General features: G+C 37.0%; 1 protein-coding gene across 5 annotated transcripts in view; it reads left to right on the top strand.

Moving 5' to 3' along the window:
• The first annotated feature begins 370 nt into the window (after positions 1 to 370).
• LOC127440685 (transducin-like enhancer protein 4) overlaps positions 371 to 27,892 on the top strand; it is a 40,271-nt gene continuing 12,749 nt past the window's right edge. For 2 of the 5 annotated variants that reach the window (XM_051697427.1, XM_051697424.1), the window contains exons 1-8: positions 371 to 735; positions 15,896 to 15,996; positions 17,156 to 17,219; positions 17,633 to 17,677; positions 21,833 to 21,895; positions 24,359 to 24,433; positions 24,836 to 25,013; positions 26,944 to 26,960. In XM_051697427.1, the coding sequence (XP_051553387.1) occupies positions 697 to 735; positions 15,896 to 15,996; positions 17,156 to 17,219; positions 17,633 to 17,677; positions 21,833 to 21,895; positions 24,359 to 24,433; positions 24,836 to 25,013; positions 26,944 to 26,960 (582 nt within the window). In that variant the 5' untranslated portion in view covers positions 371 to 696. Of the gene's footprint in view, positions 736 to 4,821; positions 4,961 to 15,210; positions 15,274 to 15,895; positions 15,997 to 17,155; positions 17,220 to 17,632; positions 17,678 to 21,832; positions 21,896 to 24,358; positions 24,434 to 24,835; positions 25,014 to 26,943; positions 26,961 to 27,892 lie in introns of those variants that run through there. The other 3 variants (XM_051697426.1, XM_051697429.1, XM_051697428.1) reach the window with 3 other exon arrangements.

Here is a 27,892-nt window from a genome sequence, read left to right as displayed (position 1 = left end):
AGCCTGTAGAGTCCGATTCGCAAACAAACGACTCGGTTGAATCGGTTCTTTCCAGTGATTCGTTCGAAACGATTCGTTAAGCGTTTGAAACCCAGCAAACACAGAATGTACCACAAACGTTAGTATGTTGCCTGTTTGTTTGTTTGTGTGTTTTTGTGAACCTGTTTCTAACATTAGGCTATAATACGTTCTCTTTGATGACAGTGGTGGCTAGTATCAATTTACCCCAGTATTACTGTAGTAATACGCGTTGAATGGTATTTAGGCGGAAACTATTGGTTACCATATGTATATTTTAGTAGGGCGACTGAAAAGAAGGAGGGAATAATTTTGTTCGTTCGAACGAACCAATTCGCTAAACGAATCAGACTTTCCAATGCGAGCGTGTACACGCGGGTCAGCTCTGTTTATGCTACTCTGATCTCCTGCGCGCGCTCCGTGTGCACGCGCGCTGAACAGGATGATCTTGTTACATTGTAGCACGGCGTAACTGTGCCTCATAAAGAGGAAGAGCATTCGATCCATGATAATAGTGCGTTTTTAAAGTTTCAAATCGGACACATTCGAATTCTTGTGGACCTCGAAAACGCTTGGAGCGCCGAAAGCGGAAGAGAGAGATCCGGATTTACGCAGCGCACGGGGTTCGGTGTCGGATGGTGATTCCGGATTCGGTCTTGACCATCGAGAGCCCCGTGGATGACCTCCAGAAGCATGTATCCGCACGGAAGACCTCAGGTACAGCAGTGTCATGAACTTTTCAGGTCAATGGTGACCAGCGGAGCGCAGTTTGGTTGAGTTCGGCGCGGCGGCCCGTTTTAATGTGCTTTATGCTAGGCGTTGTGATCAGTGTTAAGGTCAGGATAAAGAGTTAATTAGAGCGTTATGGGTTCAGTGATTTATGCATACACGCCTGGAGTACCATTACGGTCACCATAATGTAGGCTACATGACGGTTTCCACGGAGAGAGATTGGTTAAATACATACAAAAGTAAAAGACGATTTTATACGTCCACAGTCCAGAAAAGAGCATTATATGTTTTATTATTTTTAGTTTTTTTACTAATTTATTTTATTTTTGTTTATTTATTTTTTTTACTTAGGTGTATTTTATAAACGTAAATGTACGTTTATAAGTAATATATATATATTTCTTTTAATATTTAAATAATGTAAAATAAAATTAGACATTTGTTACTATATAGATATATAGTAATATATATATTTTTTTTTATTTACAAATATTAATTGTATATTATTTTTATATGCACTTATATTTATTTTTATTTATTAAGTATTACTATTAATCTATAAAAGTTATATATTTAATCTCTAAACATATTTTTGCAGATTGATTGTTGTTTCTCTCTCTGTATTATAACTGTCCTTGATGTTTGAACTGATGCTTTGGTCCTTCTGTTAGTCAAATTTTAATGCCAGTTAAGCACTTTGATTGAGAGAGAGGGTGATCAGCATGTACAGAAGAGAAAGAGAAAAAGATACAATTATCCAAGACAGAAAAAAGTAGAAGGAAATTCATGAACACAGACAGAGAGAGAGAGAGAGAGAGAGAGATTTGTGGGTTGAGTTTGCACTGTGTGGTGGACCAATGGGTGAATGAATGGTTTGTTTGAGTTACTGCTGCATGTTGCTACATATGGATACAAGCCACCCCACTCTACACTGCAAATGTCATGTTCCATCACCGTCACTAGGCAATGAGATACCACACACACACACACACACACACACACACACACACACTGAGCCACACATCAAAGCTACCTTTGCAAATTATGGCATGTTATTACAGGCCCATGGAGACCCAGTTTTGTGGTAACATGCATCAGCTTAAAGGCAAAGCATTTTAGTGCACATAATGAATGACCTCATGAGAGTGTGTAAATGTGGTTTGTGTGTTGTTTTTATGTGTGTGTTTAGTGGATAGGATGTGGTAACAACATAATGACTGTATGTGTGTGTTTTGTTGCTGCTGGGTCTCTGATGATCTGACTCCAGTGGCCAGAGGCCCTTCTGATCTGATATCTGAAATCTCAGGCCCTGTTTACACCAGTCATTCCTACTTTGCAGTACATTTTAATGTCCCTGTCAAACAGTATATATCTAATTATATTGTATAAAATACTGAAGTCACAATTTTAAAGATGGAAATCATATTAGGTAGTTTTCTTTTATCACAATATCACAATTAAGTGAACATAGAGATTAAATTGAAATCATATCACTACTTTGGTTTGAGCGGATGCCGCCATTTTTGCCATGTCCGTCGGTACTATCATTAAATAACTTCTAAGATAAAAACCAGCATTTTATTAAGAAATATTCCAGGTGTTTGTTCATTTTATATACTTTATCTAATTGGACATTTTTCAAACAAAGCACGTTTTCTTGGGAATATAGTTTTATTTGGCAGTCAGTTGCTATCAGTATCTCTTTCCGCAGTCTTTTGTAATATTCCTGGCTAAGTTCTAAATAGAATACTACAGTATTAATCATACTGCTTTATAAAGATATGGCAGAATTAGTAGGAATAGTATGGTTCTATTCCGAATGTATTTTTTTTTTACTTTATTAGATCTATTTATGCACATAAAAATGAAGAATATACATATATATATATATACACACACACACACACACACTCACCGGACACTTTTTTAGGTACATCTGTACATCTACTTATTCATGCGATTATCTAATCAGCCAATCATGTGGCAGCAGTGTAATATATAAAATCATGCAGATACGGGTCAGGAGCTTCAGTTAATGTTCACATCAGCCATCAGAATGGGGAAAAATGTGATCTCAGTGATTTAGTCTGTGGCATGAATTTTGGTGCCAGATGGGCTGGTTTGAGTATTTCTGTAACTGCTGATCTCCTGGGATTTTCACACACAACAGTCTCTAGAATTTACTCAGAATGGTGCCAAAAACAAAGAACATCCAGTGAGCGACAGTTCTGTGGATGAAAACGACTTGTTGATGAGAGAGGTCAACAGAGAATGGCCAGAGTGGTTCGAACTGACAGAAAGGCTATGGTAACTCAGATGACCCCTTTGTATAATTGTAGTGAGCAGAATAGCATCTCAGAATGCATGTCGAACCTTGAGGCAGATGGGCTACAACAGCAGAAGACCACGTCGGGTTCCACTTCTGTCAGCCAAGAACAGAAAATTGAGGCTGCAGTGGGCCTACCATTTGTGTACCTCTGCAGAAATCCAGATTTGTCAGACCAGGCTACGTTTTTCCAGTCACATACTGTCCAGTTTTGGTGAGCCTGTGCCCACTACACCCTCAGTTTCCTGTTCTTAGCTGACAGTAGTGGTCTTCTGCTGCTCTAGCCCATCCGCCTCATTGTTCGACATGTTGTACATTCAGGAATGCTTTTCTGCATTGATTCACTGTTGTAATGCGTGTTTATTTTTGGTTACTGTCAGCTTGGACCAGTCTGGCCATTCTCCTCTGACTTCTGTCATTAACAAGCCATTTTCGACCACAGAACTGCAGCTTGATGGATGTTTTTTGTTTTTCGCACCTTTGTTTTTACACACTAGAGACTGTTGTGCGTGAAAATCCCAGGAGATCAGCCTTTACAGAAATACTCAAACCAGCCTGTCTGGCACCAGCAATCATGCCACTGTCTAAATCAGTGAGATTACATGTTTCCCCATTCTGATGGTTGATGTGAACATTAACTGAAGCTCCTGACCTGTATCTGCTTGATTGTATACTTATTACACTGCTGCCACATGATAAATTATATATCTATAATATATATATATATATATATATATATATATATATATATATATATATATATATATATTAGTGGTTGACCGATATGGGTTTTTTAATGGCTGATGCCGATATTCAGAGAGCAGGGTGGCCGATAGGCCAATACAATGCCGATAGATAACACAATTTAATATAGTAAATAACAAACATAAAATTGCTTAAAAAAAAAAAAACTTTAATAAACTCTTATTTAGCACTATTTTTACTCAATTTCACCCAAAACTTTAACTTTGTAAAAAATAATCTAAAAAAATAGTATTGTATTTTAAATGGTAGATAGTAGTTTCCTCTGATTTCTGTTTAGTCATCAAATTTTAATAATTAATTTGCCCATGAAGAAATTGTTAATATATTAGGAAGAAGGAAATAACAGTACACACAGTAGTCTAGCAACCATGGACAGCATGTCCACGTTTGCAATTGCATATTCTCAGAAAATACAGAATCAAACCAATTGCACATATAGTGAATAAGACATTTACTCTTAGCACACGTGAAGCACTTTTACCTTGAAGTTGCTCCAGAGACACTTTAGCAGAGATGGGCCACTTCAATTAAAACGAATGGGAGAAATTAGAATGCCCAACTGCCGCCAACGGTCAATGGATGTAGATAGGAAGTCCGGCCTTACAGGTAAAAGAGCCAATCACCTTTTAGATACAGACATCGCCTGTCAATCAACTTGAGAACGCAAATGGGAAAACTGCGAATTTTAGTGTAATCTGATGTAAAGAAGCACCATTTATGATACCAGTGTTGTCAGATTTTACTTCTGATTTGAAATCTTGACCAACCTTTTTAGAGATTTCGGTCTTTCCTCATTCAAGTAGATAGGAGCTGCACTGTCATAACTAGAAATAGCCTCCCGAGAGCATTCCAAACATGGCCGACAGTGGACTGACTTGCTAGAAAGACTTTGGCTGCACTCACGCGATCTTGCGGATCCAGCAAGAGCCTCAATCTCCTGACAGTTTAAACGACCTGGATCGCCTGCTTGGATTGTCACGGAGTGACCATCATGATTTGTGAATGAGAGGATCTTTTGATCCTGATCCTGAAGTTTTGATTCTGGCTGATAGAATACATGCTTCAGAGGAAGATAATAGATGAGTGCGCAACGGGAAGAAAACGCTTGATTTTCGTGAGGTTTGTGAATTACATCTGTTTAAATGAGATATCTGCATATTTTCAGACAGTATATAGTAGATGTTTGTTTATTTAGTTTTAACGCCATGTCAGCAACTAGGCTATTCACATGGCAAACAAAGGTTCGTCAATACATATTTGCAATATTAGATAAGACACTTTAAGTTTATACAAGATAAAAACTGTAAATTCTGTTCAGATGGCACTTTAAAAAAAAAATGTATTAAGAAAGTTTCTGTATAGAAGCATTGTCTGATTGTTCCAAAAGTTTTACTGTTCAATAGAATGTGCTTGATGGTCATAGTGGTTTGGCATGGTATACATATGGGAGGATCTTCACCAGTCAGTAAAAACACATGTGTTATTCTTGAATGGCCCAGTCAACATCTGGTAAACACTATTTGGTCATGCCTAGATTTAAAATTTTGAGAGTAGTTGCTTTGGACCCTGGGGTTTATTTTGTATAGTTTATTGCTGTCGCAATCATTCCATTCTGATTGCCACTTATTGGTGATATATGAGTTTATTAATGGCCTGAGGTCAGAGGGTGGTATCAGACATTCTGAGATCTCCAAGTTTAATGCCTCTTTTACAGCTGTATCTGCTTTTTAATTTCCTGCCAGGCCAATATGTCCCGGCACCCAACAAAAGATAACATTAAAATCCTTCTTCTGTAATCGATGTATTTTTGTCAAAATGTTTATGATTACGGGGTGATCGGTCTCCATGGCTTCAAGTGCTTGAAGGCAAGACTCGAGTCATTCTCGGCCCTGCTCAATGTTTTCCAGTGCCAGTAGCAGCGCTCAGGCCTCAGCTGTGAAGATAGAGCTCTGTTCTAGAATACATATGCCATATTGTTGATCTCCAGTCACTACTGCTGCTGACACACTGTTATCCATTTTGGATCCATCCGTGAATACTGTACTATGGAGTGGGAGACTACATTTCAGTACCAAGAATTCCTGTTGATACACATTGGGGAGAGTTTCTGCCTTTTTTAGTTGTGCCAATGCCATAGAAATAGTTGTTTTTTTTTTAAGGTCCAGGGGGGGGACAGGCCAAAAATTATACTGTTTTATGTTGTCTAGATTGATGTTCAAGTTCTCCAAGTATGGTTTAATCCATATTCCAAAAGGTTTGATTGCTTTAGGTCTAGCTTCATACAGATGAGAACATTTTGGTTGGAATACTGGATTAGAAGCTGGATTACTTAGATTTGCTTTGAGTTTGACTGCGTATTGTAAAGCCAGTTTCAGACGCCTATTCTGGAGGGAAGGTTCACCGGCTTCTTTATAAAGGCTTTGAATGGGACTTGTTCTGAAGTCTCCAAGAGCTAGACGTATTCCCTGGTGGTATATTGTGTCAAGTGTTCGAACGTATGACTTCCTTGCCTGACCATACATAGTACTCCCGTAATCCAGTCGGGATCTAATTAATGTTCTGTAGAGACATAAAAGAACGGTAGCGTCCGCACCCCATTTTGTATTGGCCAGGACTTTTAAAATATTAATTGTTTTAAAACATTTTTCCCTCAACATCTTCATATGTGGGATAAAGGTGAATTTATTATCACAGACAAGGCCTAAGAATTTTAAGTCATTCACTACTTTGATGGGTTCTCCCTCTATACTCAAATCAGGATCAGGGTGTAAGGATCGGAGAAGGCAAAAATGCATACATACTGACTTTGTTTTGGAAAATCTGAATCCATTCTTTATTGACCAGTTGTTTATTTTATGCATAGTTGTAGCTGTCATACAATTATATTCATATTTCAACGGATCGTCAACGGATAGGCTCCGAAAAATGTGGGGGTCTGTAACTTTGATTATCAGTATATAGTTAAGTTTTATTGATATTTGCCTTTTTATCATTAGACAAGAAAGTTAAAAGTGACAGGGAACTGCTGAGGAGAGGCTGATAGAATATGTGCTTTAGAGGTAAATAAATGAGCGCTCTACAGTATACTGGATCTGCTGAAGTTTTGTGAGGTTGGTTTATTACATCTGTTTAAATGAGATATTTGCAGACGGTATATATGATATTAGTTTTATTTAGGGTTGCAAAATTCCGGGAATTTTCAAAGTTGGAAACTTTCCATAGGAATTAATGGGAATATATGGGAATTAACAGGAATTAATGGGAATAAACTGGAAATTTGCAGAAGTGCAAGTTAGCCTATAACAGGGAACTTAAATGTAGTTAAAAAAAAACATCTTGCAGCATAATCTTGGTTAAAACAACCAGATTTAATGCAAATTCAGTTGAATTTCATAGTCAGTTTTCTGTTATCATACAAGAACGTAGGTTATAGTTTGATTTAGCATGCTGATTGAGGAATGTTCATCAATTCATCTAGCCTATTTCTAATCATTTGTCCAGCATCAATTGTAAAATATTTTTACCATTCCAGAATATTCCAGCATTGCATTAGTGTTTTTTTACAAGCTTTTTTCTAATCTTATTCTACAGAACAATGCCATGTGCGCCATCTGATGTGTGGATACATTTCACCTCAGCTAGTGTAGAAGGAAAGGCTGTGTACATTTGCAAATACTGTGTAAAGACCTATGTTAAGAATGCCACAAAGATGAAGCAGCATATAGCCAAGTGCCCAAAGTTTTTTCCAATATTTCTAAAATTCCCCAGCTTTATTTCCCATGGAAAGTTTCCGGAAATTTACCGGAAATTTTCCACCCCTTTGCAACCCTAGTTTTATTGATATTTGCCTTTTTATTATTAGACAAGAGTTAAAAGTTACAGGGAACTGTTGATGACAGAGAGGGAGAATGAAACAGGCGAGCACTTTAACATTTTGAGCTCAAACGCATCTGCCACGGCTCTGATATGTGGACCATTTAAATGAGACTGTGTTGCACACCGGTCTATTATTGTAGTAACACGATGGCACGTAACAACAAAACAAACTGTGACTGGTCGTTTACATGTCTCAATCGCTTCACATGCAAGCAGCCGATTTTCGGTGGCCTCAAGAAAAAAAATCCGCCAAACAGGAAAATTTATCGGTCTATGCCAATAATGAAAAAAGTCAGAATATCGGCCGATTGATTGGCCTTGGCGATATATCAGGCGACCACTAATATATATATATATATATATTTCTATATTATTTAATATAATAAGAATAAAATAAATTGATGTTAATATATTTAATAGAATTCTAATCATTTTAGATTTTTTTTAAAATATATTTATAATGTTATTATAGGATATATTATATAATAAACCTATTATATTTTGTTATATTATTTTATATTTAATTTATTTTATAATATTTTATTTTTATGTTATAGTATGTGTACTGTATATTTAATATATAATAATAAAAATAATCCTTTGTATGTCAAATGCTTCAATTTCATCAATGCATTAACATACATTTTCAATCTGAATAGTTCGATTGAGAAGTTAGTTTAGCTTTTATGTCAAATTAAGGAACATTTGATGAACCCTTTTAATACCAGGTGTTAACGGAGTCCCAGACCTTAAGTAGCGGCATGTGTGAAAGAGGGTTCTCAGCATATAGATGTGTATACATCCCTGTATCTTTCACCATCTGTGCTGTATTTACTGTCGTCATGTTGATGGTGTTAATGATCAAATCTGTCTTTAACAAACCCTAACAGTCTGTACATTAGCACACACATGACATGTTAGTTTAACACCTCTCAAAGGCCCATTCTTACATAAATACATAAACTGAACAGACTGCGTGTGAGTGAGTGTGTGTGTGTGTGTGTGTTGGAGGCGGTAGTGCATGGTTTCATTTCTCATCAGAGCAGTATTGTGTATCGAGGCCTTAACAATCTGCTCATCAGCGCTGATGTACAGTACTTCTGGAATGAGACGTTTGCTCAGAACAGATGTGCTTGTATTTCCCCTCCCAAACATTCACTGTTTTTGCCATTCGCAGCAGTCCGCACAGGAAGCATTGATTGGAAACACAGCAGGTTCATATGCCACTCTCACACACACACACACGGATGTAGCGGCTCTTGTGTTTTTGCCACATGTGCTGAATATTTCAGCAGCCTACGGTTATTCATGGATCTGTGATTCCCCCATCCCCTCCTCCCTCTCTGTCTCTCATCTGAAATTGTCCTGCACAGTAAACAGAGTTAGATAGATGACTGCGTTCTTTCAGGGTTGCTGTGAGGGGAACAGTGTGTGTGACAATTCATGACTCTGTCACGCTGTTTTCGGTACAACGCCTTTTTGTTTCCTAACAGCAGATTCTAAGTCCTCTGGACAGCTGCGCTTTAGTGTGTCCTTGCATGTACATCTATATTTTGGCTGATATGGAAATCACTATATGTATGTATATACAGAGTTGGGAGGGTTACTTTTGAAATGTATTCCACTACAGATTACAGAATACATGCTGGAAAATGTAATTTGTAATGTATTCTGTTAGATTATTCAAGGTCAGTAACATATTGTAAATACTTTGGATTACTTCTTCAGAACTGGTAGATTTTTTCACTTGTTTTGACTATAAAAACTCTGCCAGTACAGTAAGACAAAATACACATGTTAAAAATACATTCTCTGAAATACCGAAATATCTTATGCAGTGTTGTTTCTAAAACAAGATAAATCAAATTGATCTTGTTTTAAGGATTTTTAGATATTTTTACTGGAAAACAATACAAAAATTATTATCAAGAATATGATTTTTGTCCTAATATCAAAGGTCTTACTAGAAAAAAAGAAATTATGATCCAACGTGAATTTTCTTGATAAAAAAAAACATGATCGTGCCTGGTAACGTGCATGTAAACTGGCTAGAAATAGCATTTTAGCTTAGCGTAAAGCTGACAATTTACACAAGGTTTATTTCTATTTCTTGTGCTCCAAACTTACTTCAAACTTACTTCTCTGTCTGCTCGTATGAATGTAACACATCATAAGAAAGTGTTTAACTGCTGTTCAAATGCACTTTCGATCATATCATTTATATGTATAAATGTTTTCCATCTGAAAGGACTAAATATTAAATGAAACAAATGACGATAAAATGCAAAGTAATCTCTTCAGTAATCTAAATACTTTTTGAATGTAACTATTCTAATTACCAATGATTTAAATTGTAACTGTAGTGGAATACAGTTACTTATATTTTGTATTTTAAATACGTAATCCCGTTACATGTATTCCGTTACTCCCCAACCCTGTATATACACTATATTGCCAGAAGTATTCACTCACCCATCCAAATAAATGAATTCAGGTGTTCCAATCACTTCCATGGCCACAGGTGTATAAAATGAAGCACCTAGGCATGCAGACTGCTTCTACAAACATTTGTGAAAGAATGGAGCTCAGTGAATTCCAGCGTGGTACTGTGATAGGATGCCGCCTGTGCAACAAGTCCAGTCGTGAAATTTCCTCGCCACTAAATATTCCACAGTCAAATGTCAGTGGTATTGTAACAAATTGGAAGCGATTGGGAATGACAGCAACTCAGCCACGAAGTGGTTGGCCACGTAAAATGACAGAGCGGGGTCAGCGGATGCTGAGGCGCATAGTGCGCAGAGGTCGCCAACTTTCTGCAGAGTCAATCGCTACAGACCTCCAAAGTTCATGTGGCCTTCAGATTAGCTCAAGAACAGTGCGTAGAGAGCTTCATGGAATGGGTTTCCATGGCCGAGCAGCTGCATCCAAGCCATACATCACCAAGTGCAATGCAAAGCGTCGGATGCAGTGGTGAAAAGCACGCCGCCACTGGACTCTAGAGCAGTGGAGACGCGTTCTCTGGAGTGACGAATCATGCTTCTCCATCTGGCAATCTGATGGATGAGTCTGGGTTTGGCGGTTGCCAGGAGAACGGTACTTGTCTGACTGCATTGTGCCAACTGTGAAGTTTGGTGGAGGGGGGATTATGGTGTGGGGTTGTTTTTCAGGAGCTGGGCTTGGCCCCTTAGTTCCAGTGAAAGGAACTCTGAATGCTTCAGCATACCAAGAGATTTTGGACAATTCCATGCTCCCAACTTTGTGGGAACAGTTTGGGGATGGCCCCTTCCTGTTCCAACATGACTGCGCACCAGTGCACAAAGCAAGGTCCATAAAGACATGGATGAGCGAGTTTGGTGTGGGAGAACTTGACTGGCCTGCACAGAGTCCTGACCTCAACCCGATAGAGCACCTTTGGGATGAATTAGAGCGAAGACTGCGGCCAGGCCTTCTCGTCCAACATCAGTGTCTGACCTCACAAATGCGCTCTGGAAGAATGGTCAAAAATTCCCATAAACACACTCCTAAACCTTGTGGAAAGCCTTCCCAGAAGAGTTGAAGCTGTTATAGCTGCAAAGGGTGGGCCGACATCATATTAAACCCTATGGATTAAGAATGGGATGTCACTTAAGTTCATATGCGTCTAAAGGCAGATGAGCGAATACTTTTGTCAATATAGTGTATGTAGTATGTATTAGAGATGCACCAATGTCTCTGTCAAACATCAATATCGGCCATTAAAAGCAATTATCTACTTAAATACAGCAGATGATTAGGGCTGATAATTTCTTGTCAAAGGGGGCGGAAAAACACGTTGGCCAGTTAGCCTACAATTTGTGCTGTGTGTGAAAGAAAATGTCTCTTGTGTGGAATTACTTTGAATTTGGTGACTATAACAGCTGAGTTCCAATTTGTAAGCTTTGCTAGAATTTCATGAGGTGGATCAACCGTTAAAAATTTTAACACATCTAATTTGATTTCTCACCGTAAAGTTTGAAACATGTGAATATGAGTTTGTCCAAGCTAAAAAGGGACAAGTTTCATCATTCAGAATTCAGTTGAATTCAGAGAAAAGAACATTCATTAAGAAATTTTACCAATTTAATATGAGCCTGAAAGGAGGCTATTCAGAATTCAGTTAATGTGAGTTAACAATGTTAATGTAAGTTAATAATGTTTTTTGTGTGTGTGTTTTAGCTTGTGCTTACTGTTTAGAGACAGTGAGAATAAGGTTATTATTAAAAAAAATTTTTACACAAAAAAGTTGTGTAATATACTATTGGTTATTTGAAACAAGGTAGCATAAAAAATCAGAACCACAAAATATATTCACAACGGTATCAGCAGATGTTGTTCTAAATAATCGGAAATCGGTATCAGCACACAAATCTATGGGTATCTGCAGATTTTGTTCTAAATAATCAGATATTGTATCGGCACACATCTGTCGGTATCTGCAGAAGTTTTTCAAAATAATTGGATATCATTATCGGTACACAAATATATTGACATTGGCAGATGTTGTTCAAAATAATCAGATATCAGTGTCAGCACACAAATCTATTGGTATCTGCAGATGTTGTTCGAAATAATCAGATATTATTTCGGCACACAAATGTATCGGTATCTACAGATGTTTTATATAATTGGAAATTGGTATCAGCACACAAATCTGTCAGTATCGGCAGATGTTGTTGTAAATAATCGGATATAGTTATCGGCACAGAAACCTATCGGTATCTGCAGATGTTTTAAATAATCGGATATTGGTATCAGCACACAAATCTATCAGTATTGGCAGATGTTGTTTTAAATAATCGGATATCATTATCGGCACACAAATCTATCGGTATCGGTAGATGTTGTTCTAAATAATCAGATATTGTATTGGCACACAAATCTATCGGTATCAGCAAATGGTTTAAATAATCGGATATTGTTATCAGCACACAAATCTATCAGTATCGGCAGATGTTGTTTTAAATAATCGGATTTCGTTATCGGCACACAAATCTATTGGTATCTGCAGATGTTTTAAATAATCGGATATTGTTATCAGCACACAAATCTATCAGTATCGGCAGATGTTGTTTTAAACAATCGGATATCGCTATCGGCACACAAATTTATCAGTATTGGCAGATGTTGTTTTAAATAATTGGATATTTTATCGGCACACAAATCTATCAGTATCGGCAGATGTTGTTTTAAATAATTGGATTTCGTTATCGGCACACAAATCTATCAGTATCGGCGGATGTTGTTTTAAATAATTGGATATTGTATCAGCACACAAATCTATTGGTATCTGCAGATGTTTTAAATAATCGGATATTGTTATCAGCACACAAATCTATCAGTATCGGCAGATGTTGTTTTAAACAATCGGATATCGTTATCGGCACACAAATCTATCAGTATCTGCAGATGTTGTTTTAAATAATTGGATATTGTATCGGCACACAAATCTATTGGTATCCGCAGATGTTATTCTAAATAATCAGATATTGTATCGGCAGATAAGAGATCAACCGATATTTGGATTTTCTGGTATTTTTCCGACATTCAAGCATTTTTCGGATATTGTTTTTGTAATATCGCATCCACCGATAATTGGTGCCATCTAGCGGGAATTTCTGAAATTGTACACAAGACGGCCATTGCAGCAGTGCGTGTGAGAGGAAGCAATGCGGGGGGGTTGTCCACAGGTAAAGTAACTTGCTTTTGCAATGTATTGCTTGAATTATTAAACTTTATTAAACATAACAGCCATTCATGCAAGAGTGAGATGTGTTACATAAATGCTTGAAGTGTAGCTTAAATGCTAAGAAATGGAGATTAACTCACATAAAGACAAATCCTGCAAAGTCCCACAGATGTAATATTACTTCACATTAATCAACACGAAGAGCATTGAATGAGTGCATGTTGGAAATATTACGGTTTAATTTAATTCTTTGTTGGCTGTTTATTAGTCTTGTAAAGTTGGCATTCAGGTTGAGGCTCATATTCCATAGGAATGATTGGCCGTATGCTAGAATGGCCACCGTATGCCAGCGCAGCTTTTAACAAGATCCATTTGTTTAAAATTCTCTATGTTATATTAACATTTACTATTAAACTTTATTTCACTTTGAATAGTAATCTACATGATTACAGCTCTGTGGAAATTAATTATCTCATGACACTGTTCGAGTAAAAGTTTTGCGTAAACGCATGGGGCAAAATACTTGTCACAATAACGTGTTTAAAATAGTTTTGTGACGGGTGACAGTGAGAGTATTGATGAGATTTGCGAGTCATTTGCTTCAAGATACGCTGCAGATGCACTGTTCACTGTAAAACAAAAAATGTCAGCTCTGTCAGCAGGTGTTTTGTCAGGCAGCTGCTATAGAGACCAAAGAAACATTACTAATAATTCGGATACCTTTTGGGATGGACTCTGTAATTGCAGCGATGTATATTTTTTTTTTCCCCCACTTTCCTGTGAATGTATACTTATTCCAGCGAACTATTTGCCTTTAGCCTATTAAACAACACCTAAACCTTTTACAACTGTAGTTTAAAATGGAAGATTAAATTTATGCAATGTTGGTAGACTCCCTTGTCGTTTATTTATGTTCTCCGTTCAAAAAAAGATGTTTTTAAATTATTTTGCCTATTATTATTATTATTGTTGTTGTTATTATATAAAAACATGGTATGTGATTATTATAATATAGCATTTTTATGAATTTTTTCTCTTTTAAAAATATTTTCTCTAAAATAAAGACGAAATAAAAATTGCATTAATTACATTTATAAAAATACTGGTTCTGCATATCGGTTATCGGATACAAATAATTGGTATCGTATCGGTTTAAAAAAAAAAACAATATCTGTCGATCTCTACTGCAGAAGTTGTTCTAAATAATTGGATATCGTTATCGGCACACAAATATATCAATATTGGCAGATGTCGTTCTAAATAATCCGATATCGGTATCGCAAATCTATCGGCATCGGCCAGTGTTGTTCTAGTCATCGTGGTGGCGTAGTGACTCACCTCAATCTAGATGGCGGAGGACGAATCTCAGTTGCGTCTGAGACCATCATTCCGCGCATCTAATCACGTGGCTTGTTGAGCGCATTACCGCGGAGACCTAGCACATGTGGAGGCTTCACGCTATTTTCCACAGCATCCACGCACAACTCACCACGCGCCCCACCAAAAGTGAGAACCACATTATAGATATCACGAGGATGTTGACCCAACGTGACTCTACCCACCCTAGCAACCGGGCCAATTGGTTGCTTAGGAAGCCTGGCTGAGCACTCAGCACGCCCTGGATTTGAACTTGCGACTCCAGGTGTGGTAGTCAGCGTCTTTACTTTGCTGGGAATATTAAATAAATTATGATTATCAGGATGGCCTATAAGTTTCCTAAAGACAGTGTTATTAGACTAATTTTGTGTTCTGTCCTTGTCTTCATTTTCAAGTAGGAGAGTGCCAAGACAGATGTGTTGTTATAGCGTCTGATATAAAATGTAAACAGTTGCAAAAAATGCAGTTGGAGTTGGTAAGTTCAACTCATTTCATTGGAACAGTTCAAACTGTCCATTTTAGCGAATTTATTCATAACTCTCATTCATTCATTTGCTTCATCGCTTAAAGTTGAGTCTCCATGTGGTGCTTTTCAAGTACTAAAATGTTTTATTCAAAATATATGTAAGTAAATATTGCTGTTTATTGTTGCATATAAATTGAACTGAATAAATATAATTCTTTCTTGTATGCATTTTTCTTTTGCAACACACAAAGCCTTTTTCTGTGTTTTGGTCAAATGTTCTAAAAGTTAATAAGAGGTGATGGTCTAGCCTCTATCAGGGGTCATATCAAGGTGAATATTGAATATGTGCCTGCGGCCAGTCTCATGTTTTAGATAAAGTTGACAAAACAAAGTGTTTACTGTGGATGGGAGGACTGTATAAAGTGTCTCTTTACTCTGGCAGTGAAGCCCCCCTTTCTACGGTCATTCCGCCATTTGTGTGTGTATCAGAGATTCAACAGTGTACTTTCCCAACTTCCTTTTTAAATATTTAGCTTTAGTTAGATACTGTGTCTGTTTCACAAAAAATTTAATCTATACACACTAATGACTGTGATATGTGATATAACACTGGCCGTATGTTGTGTTTCAGGCTCCGCTGGTCTCCGGCCATGCCGGCATGAAATTCACAGTGCTGGAAACTCTTGACCATATAAAAGAGGAATTCCAGCTTTTCCAGGCCCAGTACCACAGGTACAGAACCAGAAGCATGATTTCACCCAAGGATTTATCCCAGTATTCATTAGAATATTTAGAATATACACAAGCACTCAAATTGTAACCTCAGCTGCTCTGTGCGAAGTTACAACATCACTTGCGATGCAAAGGACCGGGGTATGAGTCCTTAAGAGCACGCAAGTCGACATATGAGCTCAAAGTATCATAGAAGTTCCACAAAATTACACATTTTTTTTTTCTCACATTTGCTTTTTATGACACTATTGGTTATGTTTAGGTTTAAGGTTTAGGGTAGGGAGGTCGATTTTGTTGATGTAAAAATTGATAGAGCATTAACCTTAACCTCATCTGTCTGGGAGAAAATGTAACTCGCTTTTAGCGCCACTCAGTGGACATGCACCTCGGAACTGCTGCGATTTGTGAAATGAACCACGTAATATTATTTAACAAAAATGTCACCAAAGTCACGTAATTGTCATGAGATCAGGCTAAAGTTTACATGAATGAAACATCGGTTGTAGTCCTTATGTAGATACTAGTTAGTAACTTACATTTCTAAAGCAGACAATGATTTCAAAAATCACATTTGAGTTATGATTGTGTGTAATTTATGTTGTTATTTATGTTAAGGTCAACAAATCTTGTTATACTCATAAATCCCTACAAACGCTATTCTAAAAACCCATTACAAATTCCTGAGGAATATTTCTCCAAGTAGGAAGTTGGAAATTCAGATTTTCTGAGTTGAATAAAACACAGCATTGGATCACCTGGACAAAGCTGATGAGATTATCAAATTTTAATGCTCTGAAATCATTTGAGCAATTAGAAACGCTTATATTAGCTGATACAGACTATTAGCCAGCTATCCAGTTAGCCAAATCCAGATAGTCTTATTAGCAGCAATTACGAAAGCTGCTAAATATCTTTCTTTAGAACTAAATAAGTAGTAAACATCATTGTACATTATTACATGTGATATGTTTCTAAAAATCAAAGTCTATAATGAAATGAAACTATATAGTTGAAATAAAGCTGTCATTGGCTGTTCTGTCTTATGCTGGAAGGGTCGATATTTTAGCGTCACTAATTGACCACTGACAGCTGTTTAAGGACACAATGTCACAAGACCTCCCTAGAGGAGCTCACGGTTTGTGTAATTTCTGTCTTTTAGTCTAAAGTTGGAATGTGAGAAGTTGGCGAGCGAGAAAACGGAGATGCACAGGCATTATATCATGGTAAGAGTGACACTTACTGTATCATTACTCATAAACCCCAGCTATGACATGAGTGATATTACTAGTCAACTAATATGTTTTTTTAATGATATCTGATATCTAGTATAAGATACAGTGGGTCCAAAAGTTCATGAACATTTTTCAATTAAACTTTTCACTCAAATTGTTATTAAAATATAATAACACCCCATGCTGCATAATATGACAAACGAGATGCAAAATTGCTAAAATTACATTAATACTTATTTTACACAATATTCAGAATGATGATGCACAGAATAATATGAAAGAGAATTGAGAATTGAATATGGGTTGTTTCTGTGTCTATAGTAATATATGTGACGCATTACTGTAATTGTGATTAATGCAAAGTAATTTGAATGTAATTGTGCTGTCTGCGTTTCCCTCCACAGTATTATGAAATGTCTTACGGACTGAACATTGAAATGCAGAAACAGGTAGGTCACAGAAGCTGATGTGTCATTTTCAGCCTGATTTCATGATGGATCAGCATGAACTGTGTGTAATGAGCTTTGCACAATGAGCTGTCTTTGTCTGGGGGTATCATGGGGTCTCACTGACCATTTAACGATGGCAGTAGATGTACAGAACACTAATTGTAGGGACATGATCAAGGCTACGATGGTGACGGAACAGGATTTTGACTGCAGCAAGTCTTCAAATCTTGGCATTGAACATAACATGCAACGTAATTACAATAAACAATTCTTCCACCTTAGTAAAATTGTTTGTTAGCTTATCTGTATGTGATATTGTAAACATTGTATGTAGTCTTGCCGCATTAATATATCATTCAATTAATGTTTGGTCACAGGTGTGCATATATTGTCTGTTTTATGGCACTTTTAAATGTGGTTCGTCCAATCAGATTTAAGAGTAGGAACTATCTGTTTTATTATCTATATTTTTCCACAAGAATATTTAATATACTGTTGAAGTCAGAAGTTTACATGCACCTTAGCATTGCCTTTAAATTGTTTAACTTGGGTCAAACGTTTTGGGTACCCTTTGCTGTTGTTCCGGGATTGATTTGCACTTTTCGCACTAAACTACGTTCATTTCTAGGAGACAGAATGTGTCTCCTTCCTGAGCGGTATGATGGCTGCGTGGTCCCATGGTGTTTATACTTGCGTACTATTGTTTGTACAGATAAACGTGGTACCTTCAGGCGTTTGGAAATTGCTCCCAAGTATGAACCAGACTTGTGGAGGTCCACAATTTTTTTTCTGAAGTTTAGGCTGATTTCTTTAGATTTTCCCATGATGTCAAGCAAAGAGGCGCTGAGTTTGAAGGTAGGCCTTAAAATACATCCACAGGTACACCTACAATTGACTCCAACTAGCCTATCAGAAGCTAATTGGCTAAATGTCTGAAGGCTTGACATCATTTTCTGGAATTTTCCAAACTGCTTAAAGGCACAGTTAACTTAGTGTATGTAAACTTCTGACCCACTGGAATTGTGATATAGTCAATTAAAAGTGAAACAATCTGTCTGTAAACAATTGTTGGTAAAATGACTCGTGTCAAGCACAAAGTAGATGTCCTAAACTATAGTTTGCTAATCTATGTGGAGTGGTTAAAAAATGAGGTTTAATGACTTCAACCTAAGTGTATGTAAACTTCTGACTTCAAATGTAGATCTTTATGCTGCTCAATTTTCATTTGTTACTTTTTTGGGGGGTAGAAGTATAATGCATGTGTCTGATTCACTGTTTGTTGTGTATTTAATGTGAAGCAGGTTTTAAGCCGGACTGTTCAATATGAGCAAACACACACACACATAGGCTAGAGTGGGCTAATCCAGATAAGACCCCCAGTTTTTTAATAGTTTTCCAGGCCATCTGTTCGCAATGTCTGGATTTGAGTGTGTATGTGGGTCAGGGTGTGTGGGATGAGCCCTATATGGAAATGTGTACATGTGTGAGCTAAAGTGAGAGAGTGTGTTGGAAGCACCACTGGGGTTCAGAAGAACCCAGTACAAATACCAGTACAAATTTAGAGTGTGAAAGAGAGAAATCAGTGTCTATTTATCTGTCTGTCTGTCGTTCTAACATTCTATCTGTCTGTCTGTATATCTTTCTTTCTGTCTCTGTCGTTCTATCTGACTGTCTATCTATCTGTCTGTCTGTCTGTCTCTCTATCATCCGTCTATCTGTCTGCCGTTCTAATATTCTTTCTTTCTGTATATCTTTCTGTCTCTGTCGTTCTAACATTCTATCTATCTGTCGGTCTGTCTATCATCCGTCCGTCTATATATCTGTCTGTCTGTCTGTCTGTCTATCATCCGTCTTTCTATCTGTCTGTATGTCTATCATCCGTCTATATATCTGTCTGTCTGTCTATCTATCATCCGTCCGTCTATATATCTGTCTGTCTGTCTGTCTCTCTATCTGTCTATCATCCGTCTATCTATCTGTCTGTTTGTCGTTCTAACATTCTTTCTGTATATCTTTCTGTCTGTCTCTGTCGTTCTAACATTCTATCTATCTGTCGGTCTGTCTATCATCCGTCCGTCTATATATCTGTCTGTCTGTCGTTCTAACATTCTGTATGTCTGTATATCTTTCTGTCTGTCTCTGTCGTTCTGTCTGTCTGTCTGTCTGTCTATCAATCTATCGTCCATCCATCTGTCTGTCTGTCTGTTTATCTGTCTGTCTATTGTTTTAACATTCTATTTGTCTGTATATCTTTCTGTCTGTCTCTGTCGTTCTAACATTCTGTCTGTCTGTTTATCTATCTGTCTATCTATCTATCTATCTATCATCTGTCCATCTATATATCTGTCTATCTGTCTATATACAGTATCTGTCTGTCTGTCTATCTATCTATCAATCATCGTCTATATATCTGTCTGTCGTTCTAACATTCTATCTGTCTGTATATCTTTCTGTCTGTCTCTGTCGTTCTGTCTGTCTGTCTATCTATCAATCTATCATCCATCCGTCTATCTGTCTGTTTATCTGTCTGTCTGTATATTTTTCTGTCTGTCTCAGACAGAATGTTAGAACGACAATCTATCTGTTTATCTATCTATCTATCTATCTATCTCTCTATCTACAGTATCTATCTGTCTGTCTGTCTATCTACAGTATCTGTCTATCTATCTATCTATCTATCTATCTATCTATCTATCATCTGTCTGTCTATATATCTGTCTGTCTGTCTATATATCTGTCTGTCTGTCTATCTACAGTATCTATCTGTCTGTCTGTCTGTCTATCTACACTATCTATCTGTATATCTGTCTATCTGTCTATCTATCTATCTACAGTATCTATCTGTCTGTCTATCTACAGTATCTATCTATCTATCTATCTATCTATCTATCTATCTACAGTATTTATCTGTCTATCTACAGTATATATCTATCTGTCTGTCTATATATCTGTCTGTCTGTCTATATATCTGTCTGTCTGTCTGTCTATCTACAGTATCTATCTGCACTATCTGTCTGCCTATCTGCACTATCTGTCTGTCTATCTACACTATCTGTCTGTCTATCTATTTATCTATCCATCTACACTATCTATCTGTCTGTCTATCTACACTATCTATCTATCTATCTATCTATCTATCTGTCTGTCTGTCTATATATCTGTCTGTCTGTCTATATATCTGTCTGTCTGTCTATCTACAGTATCTATCTGTCTATCTATCTATCTATCTATCTATCTATCTATCTATCTACAGTATCTATCTGTCTGTCTATCTACAGTATCTGTCTATCTATCTATCTATCATCTGTCTGTCTATATATCTGTCTGTCTGTCTATATATCTGTCTGTCTGTCTATCTGCACTATCTGTCTGTCTATCTATCTACACTATCTATCTATCTGTCTATCTACAGTATCTATCTGTCTGTCTATCTACAGTATCTATCTATCATCTGTCTGTCTATATATCTGTCTGTCTGTCTATACATCTGTCTCTCTATCTGTCTATCTATCTGTCTGTCTATCTATCTATCTATCTATCTATCTATCTATCTATCATCTATCTATCTGTCTATATATCTGTCTGTCTGTCTATCTACAGTATCTGTCTGTCTGTCTGTCTATCTACAGTATCTGTCTATCTATCTGTCTATCTATCATCTGTCTGTCTATCTATCTATCTATCTATCTATCTATCTATCTATCTACAGTATCTGTCTGTCTGTCTGTCTGTCTGTCTACAGTATCTGTCTTTCTATATACCTGTCTGTCTGTCTATCTACAGTATCTGTCTGTCTGTCTATCTATTTATCAATCATCGTCTATATATCTGACTGTCTGTCTGTCTGTTGTTCTAACATTCTATCTGTCTGTATATCTTTCTGTCTGTCTCTGTCATTCTAACATTCTGTCTATCTGTCTAACTTTCTGTCTGTCTATCTATCATCTGTCTGTGTGTATATCTATCTATCTATCTATCTATCTATCTATCTATCTATCTATCTACATTATCTGTCTGTCTTTGTCAAAGCAACAAATCAATATTGTTTTTTTAGTATCTCCACCATTATGTGTTGGGATATTGTCTTATCTGTATGTTTGTGTGTGTGTGTGTGTGTGTGTGTGTGTGTGTGTGTGTGTGTGTGTGTTTCTGCAGGCAGAGATTGTAAAGCGGCTCAGTGCTATATGCACTCAGATCATTCCACTGCTGTCCCAAGAGGTGAGTAAACACACACACACTCTGTCCTCTCTGAGCTTCTGTTTACACATGAATTATTGACAGCAGAGGTGGTCATCATCAGCACAGAGCTTGAAATGGCCTGCCTCTTCCCTTCATCAATATTTCATACTGTTCTTTTATAAGCCACACAGAGTGGATTTGGTTATTTTGTAATCATAAAGCCCTCAGGGAACAACAGTTCTGCCACCGAGACAAATATCCCTTCAACGGCTCTTTTCAGTCCACATGTTTGTTTGTTTGTGGTTTTGCACAATGAAAGGTGCTGTCATGTAACAGGTTACGCCTTAGACCGAGCTTTACATGTTTGGTCCTAATTTTTAAATATTGGAACTAGTGGTCGACTGATATGTGTTTTTTAATGGCCGATGCTGATATCCAGAGAGAGGGTGGCCGATAGGCCGATACAATGCTGATATATCACACAATATAATATAGTAAATAACAAACATAAAATTGCTAAAAAAAATTATTTAGCACTATATTTACTCAATTTCACACAAAACTAAACAAAATAATATTGTATTTCAAATGGTAGGTAGCAGTTTCTTCAGATTTCGGTTTGGTCATCAAATTTTAGTAATTTATTTGCACATGAAGAAATTTTTAATATATTAGGAAGAAAAAATAACTGTACACACAGTAGTCCAGCAACCATGGATGGCATGTCCACATTAGCAATCACATTTACTCAAAAAAATATAGAATCAAACCAACTGTACATCCAGTGATAGTGAATAAGACATTTACTTATAGCACACGTGAAACGCTTTTACCTTGGGCTGCATTCGAAAATGTAGGCAGCTGACTTGGTATCTTGCTGCCTAATCGGTTAATGACTTAACTGACATTTGTTTTAAATGAATGGAACTCATAAGGAAACTGGTCTCCGAACAGTTTGAAAAGCGCCTTATTTTCATCCTACCTCCGTATACAGCCTCCGGAGGCAGCATTTTCCTGGTTTCAGACGCAGCTTTGAAGTTGCTCTCAGGCTCGTGCGGATCCAGCACGAGCCTCAATCTCCTGACAGTTTAAATGGCCTGAATCGCCTGCTTGGAGTAACATGGAATGGTCATCATGATTTGTGAATGAGAGGAACTTTTGATCCTGATCCTGAAGTTTTTGATTCTAGCTGATATAATACGTGCTTTAGAGGAAGATATTAGATGAGCACTCGACAGGAAGAAAACGCTGGATTTTCGTGAGGTTCGTGAATTACATCTGTTTAAACTAGATATCTGCATATTTGCACACGGTATATAATAGAAGTTTTATTGATATTGAAAAGTTACAGGGAACTGCTGAGGAGAGGCTGATAGAATATGTGCTTTAGAGGTAAATAAATGAGCGCTCTACAGGATACTGGATCTGCTGAAGTTTTGTGAGGTTGGTTTATTACATCTATTTAAATGAGATATTTGCAGATGGTATATGATATTAGTTTTGTTGATATTTGCCTTTTTATCATTAGACAAGAGTTAAAAGTTACAGGGAACTGTTGATGAGAGAGAGGGAGAATGAAACTGATGAGCACTTTAACATTATGAGCTCAAACGCATCTGCCACGGCTCTGAAATGTGGAACGTTTAAATGAGACTTTGTTGCACACCGGTCTATTATTGTAGTAACACGATGGCACGTAACAACAAAACGAACTGTGACTGGTCGTTTACATGTCTCAGATGCTTCACATGCAGGCAGGTGTTTCTCGGCGCCCTCAAGAAACAAATCGGGCAAAAGGGAATATTTATCGTCCAATGCCGATAATTTAAAAAGTCAGAATATCGGACGATTTATTGGCCTCGGCGATATATCGGTCGACCACTAATCGGAACTACCTCATACATTGGAGTCCAAAAGTCTGAAATCACTAATGAAAATGCTTCCATTTTGAATTTTTCTCAAACTAAACTTTCTATTACAAATGATAGAATTAGCATAACAATTGAATTGAAAAATCAACATGAATGTGTTTGCCAAATTCCTCCTTTGCTGTAATAGCAGCATGCACTCAAGCTGGCATAAATAAAACCTAATGATCATGTATCCATCTTGATTTGAGAATGTTCCAAAGAGCATCTTGTATGCTTCAATAAAGGCAAGAAAATCTGACCTTTAGTAAATGGGTGTTAATATGCTCAATATTACAAATTTGCATACTTGATTAGTGACCAAGAAATAGTGTTAGAATTAAAACACAATTAGCTTTAATATTTTATTTCAAATTTTTCTTTGTTCTAATATTATAAAAATCCTAAAACCTTGTACATTTTCAGGTTTAAATAGTATTTTAAATACATTATCATTGTGGTCTCAGACTTTTGGACCTCACTGTATGTCAGCAGGGTTGTATATTTCCTTCATGTACAGCATTGCTTTAGTTGGGGTTCTTAGCTATTTTTAGGAAGTAATTGTTTGGACACTGATATTTGTGTATCCGGGCAGCATCAACATCAGGTCGCCCAAGCAGTCGAGCGATCGAAACATGTGAGCATGGCAGAACTCAACGCTATCATTGGGGTGAGTTTTTGTCCTCCTAACCAACTATCAGTAAAGTTTTAGCCGGACCAATGACAAGCTGGTACTGTCTGACAAACCTCCTGTCATTACAGTCAGTTTAACTTTGCACCAAACTTTATTTTGATTTAATGTACTGGACATAAGATGTAGAGAAGACATACAAAAGCTCTGACAGATGATAGATTAGCTCCAAAGTAAAGGTTGTTCCAAAAACAAGTCAGCATAATTATGCAGCCTTCTAAGATACCATGCTTTCGGCAACACTGCCTTAGAAGGCAGCTGCCTGTGTAGGTTTTTGAACAGAGCTATAATAAAATTGTACCAAAACCAAAGCGTTTTTTGTAGCATAAAATATATATTTTTTGTTTTAAAGTAGCTTGATATTCTCTCCTCCATTTGTAGCAACAGCAGTTCCAGCATCTTTCCCATCACGGCTCAGGCTTTACCCTGACGCCACACCCCTCAGGACTGACACTGGGAGCGGGTGCGAGCCTTATGCCATTACCTGGGGCCTTTCCGTTCCCTCTGCACCTGCTCCCTAAAGATGACCTCACTCACCCTGAGCCTGTGGACTCCAGAGGTACTTGAGGATAATTTCGAAATTTGAATTTCAATGTCAAGTAAACATTTAAAGTTTTTAAAATATGTCTAAATGCTAAATGAAGAAATGCTAACAGAATATTGTATCATGTATCAAAATAAAAACTGTTACGGCTAAAAGGAACATTCCATGTTATTTTTAGCTGACATAAACGAAAAGGTAAACTCATTTAAAGTGATTTAGCTAATTTGAGCCTTCACTCAAAAAAATTATTATGAGATTTATGCATTTTAATTTCATAACAAAATTCCATCAAATGTAATTAAGCCATCTTTAACCAAATAAAATAAAATAAAAAACTACATATTTTAATTTTATTAATTTAATTTTGTTAAAAATTACATAAATAAATTTGAATGCTAAAATGCTAAAAAAACTATTTTGAGTGTTGCAGGCAAGCATGTTAAAAATAAACTATATAACTGTAATGACAGTAATAGTATAACGTATTACCATAACTCATAAACAATACACATGTTAAAATGAGACTGGTGTTCATCATTTGCCAATCTTTCAACTTATGACATGACCAGCTAAAAAGGAAACCCAGTTACTTTCGCTTGGTATCTGCGCAAATATACCAGGAAGGAACATGACGGAATTATCCGTTAAGTACTTTTTACGTGGAGCAAATTCCACCCACGGGAGTTGCATTGGTAAAGGCCCCAGCACACTTACAGAGAAGTTCTTCTTCATCGTTTGTTCGGAGGTAAAAAGAAGTTCGAAACAGCTGAGCAATGATATACTGTTTGCAAACATTCAGTCACTGGCCACACTGCTGTGGGAGGCGTTTAGAGGGACATTTACATATGAGGATGCTCAAAACTACATGTATAGCAATCAGTGACTTCATGCCTCATTCTATGAGTAGAATTTACACAAGATCAGTAAAAGAAGCTGTTTTAACTTTCAGTGATTATTTGAAGTAATATACACCGTATACAGTAGGTCATGTGTGATTTGTAATGTTTACCTTTTAAATTCATGGCGCTAATGCGCTAATGTTACTGGAGCCAGCTGGTACTTGATAGCGGTGCAGTATGTGTAAACCTCACTCCCCTGGTCTCAAGAGGCGCACTAGCGACTCCCATGCCGGCTGACACCGGTTCAAATCCCGCTCGGAGTGGGTCGAGCAGGACCGGTTACACTAACATGCTATACTCGGCCATAATATGCACTGTTTACGCACTGTTATTTTACTACTGCAAATATGGGTGTATAAAAGTGTGTTAATGGGCAGAATACGGACAAAAGAAAGAAGATTGATGTATCTTACTTTAGGCAGATATGTGAATGGCTTTCGGCTGCAGATGGCACAAGAGTTATTGGGCACTTAAAAGTATTTTAGTAGATTTTATTCCTTTTGTGGGCTAATTAAACAAAAATACCTCGTGACATGTTCTTGGAAAATGCCTCTACGCAAGCAGTCGCACAGATGTAGTTAAATTTGCATCAGCTCGCTAATAACTCTGCACGCCCGTGTGTTCATGTTGACTGATCATAACTGACTGAACTGGGCTACAGTATTAAGGTGTTTAGCAGCCGGTAAGAAGTTTTCCTGAAAGTTTGTGCCGGCGAGTTGTTACGAACCACCGAAACGAACCCCAAAACACACACATCGTCTTAATGAATAATTCAAAAAAGTGCTTTAACAAAAACATAAGGTGCAAATTTCTGCTCTTAAACCCTCTGGAATTCCTTTCCCCATTTACTTCCATTAAATTTGTATAACATTAAACATAATTTTTTCTTGTTTTTACAAACAGTTGTTGTCTATGGTAAATAGTCTACAGCATACTACAGAGGTGTTAACCAAAAGACATTCAATTGAAAATAAATTAATTGAACATAATGCTCACGATAAACGTGTTTCAATAAGTTAATTATGTTTCTCTTTTTATTTTTGTAGATGGAGCCCCAAACAGGGTGAGTTTTAAAGCTAATCATCTCATTTTAATTAGAGATATATATCAATGTTTACTGATAACCCAGCTTATGGCCTGACCCACACGGAATCTGCAGACATTTTTTGCATTTTCTGCGTAAGGGATTTTTACACAGTCAAATGTGTTAAATGGAGCTGAGCATTCGAACACTCTCTTTGATAGCAGAAAGCATATTGAAATTAGCCTAAATATTTAATAAACAAACATGCAAGGGGTGGGGAATGCGTAAAACTCTTATGAATGTTTTTATTAATGACGCAAGAGTTTTGTGCGCACAGACTGCGTCTGGGCTTGCTAATGGCGCTCAAACACATCATTGCAGCGTCCATGAGTGATGTGGGTTTCGTGACTTATTATGCTCTCATTGGACCGTTCATTAGTGAGTTTGTGAAATTATTGCTGTGTTTTGATGTCTTGTTTCATCTAAGGATCGCAGTGGTGATTGGATTTTGTATGTCGGATAGGATTTTTGTAAATATAGGATTTTGTGTTAGTAGAATTAAACATTTTAAAAAAGGCAAGTAGCGACTTTTTTTTCTGGTTTTATTGTGGCCGACATGCATGGCCGATCATTACAGAGTCTGTTTTGCATTATGCTTTAATTTAGTTTAGAATCAAAACCTACTAAACCTTTATTCATGTCATTATGAAGAATGCCAGTGCTGTGTTCATGTTAGAGTTATGCTGTAAACATCTCGGAACAGCAAATGTTAGTGTAAGTTTATTATGTGTGCATTTGTCACCTTTTTTTAATTTTTATTAAGGGGCAATTTTTGCTCCTGAGAGTTGATTTTAAAAATATGTCTGCCTTAATAGAATGATTAACTAGGCCTAGAATAGACATAATATGTTATAAACAAAAAAGTGGAATTCTTTATGACCCCACATGTTGAATTTCAGGGGAATTATTGT

This window comes from Myxocyprinus asiaticus, chromosome 5 (assembly GCF_019703515.2).
Source record: "Myxocyprinus asiaticus isolate MX2 ecotype Aquarium Trade chromosome 5, UBuf_Myxa_2, whole genome shotgun sequence".
Lineage (NCBI taxonomy): Eukaryota > Metazoa > Chordata > Actinopteri > Cypriniformes > Catostomidae > Myxocyprinus > Myxocyprinus asiaticus.
This window is presented reverse-complemented; position numbering and strand designations above follow the sequence as displayed.